Raw genomic sequence first — 8,582 nt, 5'->3', positions numbered from 1 at the left:
GAGCCCCCCAAGTGGCCTCATCCCAAGTGGCCTGATTGCCAGGTCTTCTTCTTCTTCTTCTTCCAAGTCTTCTTCCTCTTCCTTCCCAAGTCGTGGCCTCCTTCCCAAGTCTTCTTCTTCTTCTTCTTCTTCCTCCTCCTCTTTCTTCTTCTTCTTCTCCAGCAAAACAAAACAGTCATCACACACATAAACACAAATCACGTGCACAACAACACCCCCCCACTCCCTCCCTTTCCAATCCAATTAGCAGCCACCATGTCTGATCTTTCCCCTGTAATCGGTGGCGGCGGAGGGAGCGAATCGGCGGGCTCCGGTCATCCATCCTCGCCTTCCGATAATCCTCCTCCTCCCCGCCAGCCATTGCATTTGGTGATGATACCCTTCCAGGCTCAAGGACACATCAATCCTATGGTAAGTCTAGCCCATGCCCTGGTCTCGCACCACGGCGTGGATGCCGTCTCTATCTTCGCCAATCGCCAACAATACCTGCGGCTGGCCACGGGCTTGGGCTTAGGTGGAAAGGACATCGAAAGCAGCACCACATATAGTCTCTATGATGGGCGGCTCCGCTTCGTGTGGGTCGACGATGGCCGATGGGTGGACAAGGCGGTCCGGCACGACTTCAACTTCATGGGATCCGATGTCATGCAGGCTGTCCAAGATTCCCTTGTGAGAATGGAGGGGGCCATCCGAGAGGCCATCCCGAAGCTGAGCCCGCCCGCCACGGCCGTCATTTCCAGCACTTGCAGCGATTGGGTCCACCGGATGGCACGCGATCTCCGCCTCCCGAGCGTGCTCTTCTGGACTCAGATGGCCGCCGTCTTCTCCATCTTCCGGCACACGAGGACCGCCCTCGTAGCCCGCGGTTTCTTCCCTTATGACCGCCCGCCCAAACCCCAAGGTAAAATACCATCCTCCATCCCAACACACACTCTATCCATGTCTCAAGTTTAACTCATGTGTCAAGTTTAAGTCGTGTCTCAAGTTTGAGTCATGTCTCTAAGTTTAACTCATGTCTCAACACTCAAGTTTTAATGGAAACCCCCAATGTCGGGTTCCCGTCTTTGTTTTGTCTCTTTAGATAGCCTAACCGGAGACGACCATGACAACGTTGTTGACACCTTTTCAGACCTCCCCGGTCTACCCCCCATGGAACGCACTAGCTTCCCGACCATGCTACGAGTAGACGATGTCTCCGACACCTTCTTATCCTTCATGTTACACCAATTCGATGTGTTGCACGAATACACCGCCATCCTCATCAACTCTTATGTAGAGCTCGAAAAGGAAACGTGGGAAGCGTTGCGGCTAGACATAGAACCACGTGTCCCCCTCTCTTTTGTCGGCCCCAGTTGTCCGTATAATTTGCTTCTCGATGGGGACCCAAGTTCAAAGGATGGTGTTCGTGTAGAAGGATCTAGTTTGACCCGAAAGAACTTTGATTGCATCGAATGGCTCAACAAAATGCCCCCTCGCTCCGTCTTATACATCTCTTTCGGAAGTGTCTTTATTCCTCCACTTGAAGACCTTCTTGCCATCTCCACTGCCATCTTAGATTCGAAGCAACCTTTCCTTTGGGTTGTTAGAGAGTGTGTGTCTGCACCTTCCTTATCAGATATCGTGCCTGACAATTTTGTTCAAGACACAATGAACTACGGTCTTATTGTCCCTTGGGCACCTCAATTGCATGTATTGTCACATCCTTCTATAGGTGCCTTTCTTAGCCATTGTGGTTGGAACTCTACACTAGAAAGTATTAGCCTAGGAATCCCCATTATTCCTTACCCAGTTCTCATGGATCAAGTTACAAATGCTAAATTTGTGGTGGACATATGGAAGATTGGAATACGAATTAAAAGCCAAAGCGACATGATCAAGAAAAACAAGTTAGAGGTTAATGACATGAAGTATGCCCTAAAGGTTCTTTTCCATGAAGAAGAAGGTCGACAAATGAGAAAACGAGCTGAAAGCCTTAGAGATGCTGCAAGGAAAGCAATACAAGTTGGTGGCACATCACATGATGATATAGAAAAGTTTATACAAGTTGTTCGAAGCACTTAGTATTAATAATGTAGGTCAAATGATAATTTTTGTAATGGTGATATGCAACATAGTCTTATTTAATAGTGTTTGGACAATATAATTTTTAGCAATATGGCTTGTTACCTCATATGTGTTTTCTTGAAGGATATTAATTTGTCCTTTAGTGCCAATCACACAAGGGTTTCTGAGATTTGATTTCTTTGCCCCCTCATACCCAAGTATCAATTATTTCAACATTTGACAAAATTATTGATCACAGATTCACAAGCATTAAATAATCTCACGACACATCAACAACCAATGTATTGTAATTTCAGTATATAGCTAATCCACCCACAAGTAATGGAGAGGTTTGAATCTTGTGGGTGTTGGGAGTTCCTAATGTGGAAGGTTGAAGGATGACTAAATTTAAAAGCTAGTAGGTGTAAAAAGTTTTATAAAAGTCGACGGAGGTTTAAAATCTTTTGCCACTGGCCCATTGTCAGGAGTAGTGAGAGTAGTTGGCCTAAAGTGGTTAATGCATTTTGAGGCTATACGAAATCTCTTTACTCAAGATTCTAGGAACCACTTTTGCTTATGATAATCTGCACACTACTTTTACATAGTAGGGCAACATGAGAATATTTTTAATATTTTTGGACAATTTCTAAAGAACCGCACATGGCATATGGTTGTCCAAGAATATTCTACGAAGTTATAGAGAAGTTCAAGATTATTCATGAGTTTTGTTCTCATAAAACTTTAATGTGTATATTTTATGTGAACTAATTATATTGGGCTACATATTCTGGTGTAATAGCTAGAATTAAAAATCAGCAACAATTTGGTTTGAACCGAACCGAACCGCGAAACCGCGGCTTGACGATTAAAACGGTTTAGTTCAGTTTGGTTAAAACTGTTTGTTGGTTTTTAAATATTTTAAAAAAGTTAAAATTGTTCTTGTAAACAACCTTTTCATTTTTAAGCCCGATTCTCACCTTTTAGGAAAAATCTTTTGAATTTTGATCCCTAAGTTGAAAATCGAAACCGAACTACAAACCGGGGTTTTAGTGGTTTGATGGTTATACTGTTTGAATTTTTACCGAACGGTTCGGTTAATGGTTTCATGGTTAGGTTTCAAAATTGTTAACCGGTTCAGTTTGGACACTCACGAACCGAACCGAACCATTGCCGGTTGTTAGCTAGAATGTATTAATAAGAGTGTGGGGAAATATATTTATACTTATTGTGATCACCTTAAGGCAATGGTATTGTTTTCAGTCCTTGGCTTATGGAAAGATTTATAATGCAAACGAAGTTTTAGGTATTCTGCTCCAACAATGATATTACTAGAGGAAAGATTTTACCCTACTTCTAGTACCTCTTCCCCTCATGAGGGACATATAAGAGTATAAAAGTGGACTCAAAACGTCAAAGACAACTTTGTAAATGATTTGTTCATTGTTTATAGAAAAATTTCACTTGCTACATGAGACAATGTTGTTCTCATCATCCATTACTATGAATTAGGTATTTGTAAAAGACCTAATTGATCCACTCCAATAACGATATTACTCGAGGAAAGACTTTACACCACTTATAGTACCTCTTCCCCTCATGAGGAAATAGATAGAGTATAAAAGTGGACTGAAAAGGCCAACGACTACTTTGTAAATTATTTGGTCATTGTTTACAGAAAAATTTCATTTGCTACAAAAGACAATGTTGTTTTCATCATCCACTCCTATGAATTCAAATAGAGCCAAAACCTCAAGTCTCCAATTTTTTTGTTAGTCATTCATTTCCATTAATTTGTCTTAATTTGCTTTTAGGCTGGGAACCACAATATGAAGGACAATAACATAGGATCTAGTTTCCTTCAAGAGAAATTTGATTGCATTAAATGTCTTGGTACAATACATTGTTGAACCATTCTATATTAAAATAGAGAAACATGAGTCGATGTTTCATTTGTCCACATTGGAATTACGAAAGAACATGATGAGTCGATGTTTTACTCATTCACATTGGAAAGTACCCTCCATGGCTTGAAATGGAGAGCAACCCAACATGGACCTAAGTTTGAAAAATATTGAGTTTACATAGGCAAGCTAATTCTTGGTACTACGGGGCAGTTGGTTGATGTCGAAGATCAAAGTTCGGACAACCATTGCAACCAAGAGGGCGATTACTTGCCATCACACTTGTTCAAACATGTGCCAAAACACATTGAAAATTGAAGTTGAAGGGGCCATTAATCAATAATGAAAGAATTGAAGAATTAACTTGTGTCAATACTTATTTCTAATATTTCAAATAATAAAAAAATATGGCCTACTAATGAACTTGTTCTTAATGGTTAACATGTCATATTTTAATCACGTGGTTTTGGGTGTCACATAAATGGTGGGACATGTCATAATACCAAATGAATATTTTAATTAGAGGCAAATTTAGCAAATTAATCTTTCATATAATTATCTTAATTGGGAAGATACTTAACCAAACACATAATTAGCAAACTCAATTTCTTAACTATGTGTACTAATTAGGACACTATCTCACTTGGCAAATAGAGAGCAATTAATAAATTAAATCTTAATAACCTCATAGATTTGTTTTTAGTATAAGATAACAGGAATATAGTTAATTTTACATATATACATACACGTGTGTGTGTGTGTAGTAGGTAATTCTTTAAATGCAGGCAATGAAAATAGATATTGCACTGACATTAAGTTACAATATACAAGTGTTGATCACATGTTGAGAGCACACCATGGAGAATGGCAAACTCAGGAGTTTCCTTAGTTGAATGTTTGCTATATATACATCATCATTGCTTTTCATTGATGACAATGGTGCGTGTATACATGATTTTCGGCATGTCTTGGATTGGTGGTAAGAATAATTTGCTGTTTGTGCATATGCATATAAACAGCTCTAATATGATTTGTATAAAAATCTCAGTAAACAGAAAATATGATTTGTTTGCAGAATTTTACCGAGATTGCGCAAATTTTACATTGCCGAGAATAGAGCATTTCTCATCATTGATGCCAGTTGCAATAATATAATCACAAAAAGATCTTGAAGCATTCCATGGAATCACAAAGTCCATATCCATAATGACCGCAATATGAAGGTTATAAGAGACATCTCTCGCCAACTTGCTCTATATGTAATGCACGTATTTCTTTCCAAGTAAAGCAACCACTGAAGCCTGTACGATACATATACCTTCACCTTGTTCTGCAGTTAAGGAATGAATCTCTTCCCAAACAACCATTCATGGGACTTTGATGTACACATACATCTCTTCACTTTCTTATCAATTTCAGTGACAATTATCTTCTTAAACAGAAATTCCTGCAACATATGATGGCCTCGATAAACTCTTTAAAAATGATTTGTTATGATAACCTGGTCATCCACATCGAAAGAAAGAAAGCTCTCCTCAAGCATGGCCTTTGGCAAGATATTCATGCTTGCAATGAATGATCATTACACATTATATGTGTGACATTGCAGGATGTATAGTGTGAGCAGACGAACAGAGTGAGAGACACTCATCCCTCACATTGAAACAACAAGTTACCAATAATCACCACATGAGCAAACACCTCCCTTCATAAGATGGAGGCAAACTGCATCCCTCAAAACAATCTCTCTATCAAATTTTTGTGAGATGAATTTGATTTGAGTGTGACTCTGCGAACAAATTCTTGAGTTTTTGGTGACAAATATACGTGTTTTCGAAGATGTGTTTAGCATACCAAAAGCTACAGCAACGTTTTCACTATGATATCCACTGTCCAAGGCATCTGGTACCTTATCTCCTCCATTTTCTATACCTTCTTTTTCACTATGATATCCACTGTCCAAGGCATCTGGTACCTTATCTCCTCTATTTTCTATACCTTCTTGAGCCATCATCTTGTTAAGGCTTGCAAGCTTTAAATATACCTCATCTTTCTGTGGATGTGTTTGATCATTTGCAAGGAAGGTATGTATTAGGCTATTTACCTCAATGGAACTACAATCCAATGTCTCCTGGATTGCTTCATTGTCTCTCATCAATTTTTGAATGTTCAGAGCATCTGCATCCCTATTATCTGCCAAATACATTTGACACAACATCTGATATGGAGTAGGATTTTGTGGTACAAGTCGGAAAAGATGCTTTGCGACTCTTTCACCTCGCTTTATGTCAACATGGTTCCTACAAGCAGCAAGCAGTGTCAACCATGTGGCTATATTAGGTTCTATAGGCATTTTACCAATTAAATTAACTGCATCACTAAGCTTTTTTGCCCTACCGAGCATGTAGATCATGCAATTATAATGTTCTATGGCAGGGAAAATTCCATTGTCCCGAACCATTGATTCAAAATACCCATAACCTTCATCTATTAGCCCAGCCTTGCCGCATGCAGAGAGAAGACTAATATAAGTGTCTTTGTTGGGTGAAATCCCCGCAGCCTGCAATTCCTGAAAGATTGATATTGAATCTATCCCATTGCCAATATGGGCATGTGCTGCTAGAAGAGCATTCCAGAAACTAACATGATGCTTGGGCAATTTCTGAAACAAATCAATAGCGTCAGCCAAAAGACCACATTGCCCATACATGTCGATGATAGAAGCACTCACAAGATTATCCAAATCCAATATAAAATCAGATATAGCTAGATGTATTTTCTTACCTCTTTCTATTGCTCCAAAAGTTGCACATATGGAAAAAATGCTTACATAGGTTGTCTCGTCAGGTTTTATCTCTTTAAGCCTCATCTCATCAAACAAATCAAGTGCATGGTTCACAAACCCATTCTCTGCATAAGCAACAATCATTGCATTCCATGAAACAACATCTTTCAATGGAATATTTACAAAAACTTTTATTGCATCATCCACATTCTTACACTTTCCATACATATTGATGAGGGCATTTCCTACTATAGCATCTTTTTCAAACAAGCTTCCACGAATAAAAGAATGCATTTCTTTGCCCTCTCTATCCTTCACCTGGTTTGCACAAGCTTCAAGTATGCTAGTGATGATGAACAGATCAGGCATTATGCCATCTCTATACATAGCCACATAGCGTTCTAATGCTTCTTTGATATCTCCCACATGGAGATAAGCATCAATAATAGCAGTCCAGGCGACCACATCTCTCTTATGCATTCTATCAAATGCGTTTTGAGCATCAATAGGGAAGCCACATTTTCCATAAAGATTGATTAATGCAGTTCCTAATACACATTCAAATTCAGAATGATCCAGTATAACACGAGCATGAAGTTTTTTTCCTTCTATTAAAGCCATACTACTAGAACATGCAGAAATCAAGGTTGAAAAGATAAACATGTCAGGGAGCATAGCTTCTCTATGCATTTTGTGGAATAACTGCAACGATTCTTTTCCCAAACCATATCTAGAACAAGCTTTGATCATGAAATTCCATGAAAACAAATCATGTTTTCGTTGCATTCCAAAGATTTTTCGAGCCTCCCTCATCAATCCACATTCACAAAACATTTGCAAAACAAGGTTGGAAAGAAACTGATCTGATTCGTGCCCATTTCTCACCATATTGTCATAGATTTTCGTTCCTTCTACGATTGATTTATTACCCCCACAGAATCTCAAAAGGGAAGGATACGCAGATCGAGACAAAGGAAAATTTGAGCTGATATGATTAGGTTCTGAGATTCCCGTAGATCCAGATGTTCCAGAATTTCGAACAGGATCTCCATCTCTGGATCTTTGCGATGCGTTTCTACTGTGTAACTTCTGTTGCACGATTTGATCGGAGACGGTGTCGAACGGCGCGGTGGTGGAAACCTCATGATTCAGCTCAAAAGAAGGAACGGATGGAGAGAACCACCGCAGCGGTATGGAAGGAATGCAGGAGGGTGAAGGAGATAAAGGCCGGAGGGACATTTTGCGTCAGAGAATCCTGTGTTTGCTAGGTGTGATAAGGAACTCGGAGGACGAGCAGGTTTCCATAGCCCAAACAAACCGGAGGAGAGAATCATGAAACAGAGAAGAGAGGCAGGCAGGCAGGCAGGGGAAAGCTCTGTTTCCCATCTCTTCATCATGTGGAAGGAAGGGGTTTATGTGCCATTGGGCCTCTCTTCTTTTCTTCAACTTCTTCTTCTTCTTCTTCTTCTTCTTCTTCATATGGAAGGAAGGAAGGAAGGAAGGGGGGTTTATGTGCCATTGGGCTTTTTTCCTAAACCCTAAACCTTAAACCCTAAATCCTAAACCCTAAAAGCCATTTCTCGATGGGATGGGCTTGAAGATGGCTTTTGCCGAAATCTTACCATCATCTGTTGGGGTTTTCCAATCATGATGATGTTCGAAGATCTCCAATCCAAAACCTAAGTACTCATTCACACATGCTTAGATTTTGTGGGAAGTGAGCTATGTATGCAATTGATTGGTATTAAAGCTTATGGGTCACCTTTTTTAAAAGCATGTCCGCAAGTATTGTTTGAAATGGTATCATCATGTGTGCTGATAACATGCCTCTGAAAAGTTGATCAGCGAGAGAT

At 39.7% G+C, this 8,582-nt stretch overlaps 2 protein-coding genes across 2 annotated transcripts; one reads left to right on the top strand and one right to left on the bottom strand.

The window, feature by feature from the left end:
- On the top strand, positions 1-2,254 carry LOC147852892 (linamarin synthase 2-like). Its single transcript, XM_087333652.1, has 2 exons — positions 1-901; positions 1,082-2,254. The coding sequence occupies exons 1-2, from the start codon at positions 256-258 to the stop codon at positions 2,059-2,061; spliced, it is 1,626 nt and encodes a 541-aa protein (XP_087189778.1). The 5' UTR covers positions 1-255; the 3' UTR covers positions 2,062-2,254.
- A 2,479-nt stretch (positions 2,255-4,733) lies between these two features.
- On the bottom strand, positions 4,734-8,155 carry LOC147852891 (pentatricopeptide repeat-containing protein At3g26782, mitochondrial-like). The gene is made up of 2 exons (XM_087333390.1): positions 5,943-8,155; positions 4,734-5,876 (listed from the first exon to the last, which is right to left on the bottom strand). The coding sequence occupies exons 1-2, from the start codon at positions 7,966-7,968 to the stop codon at positions 5,617-5,619; spliced, it is 2,286 nt and encodes a 761-aa protein (XP_087189516.1). The 5' UTR covers positions 7,969-8,155; the 3' UTR covers positions 4,734-5,616.
- Between the last annotated feature and the right edge of the window lie 427 nt (positions 8,156-8,582).

Source organism: Azolla caroliniana, unplaced genomic scaffold, assembly GCF_043228905.1.
Source record: "Azolla caroliniana isolate FFs.n. ecotype wild unplaced genomic scaffold, voAzoCaro1.0.p SCAF_17, whole genome shotgun sequence".
NCBI classification, from domain to species: Eukaryota; Viridiplantae; Streptophyta; class Polypodiopsida; order Salviniales; family Salviniaceae; genus Azolla; species Azolla caroliniana.
This window is presented reverse-complemented; position numbering and strand designations above follow the sequence as displayed.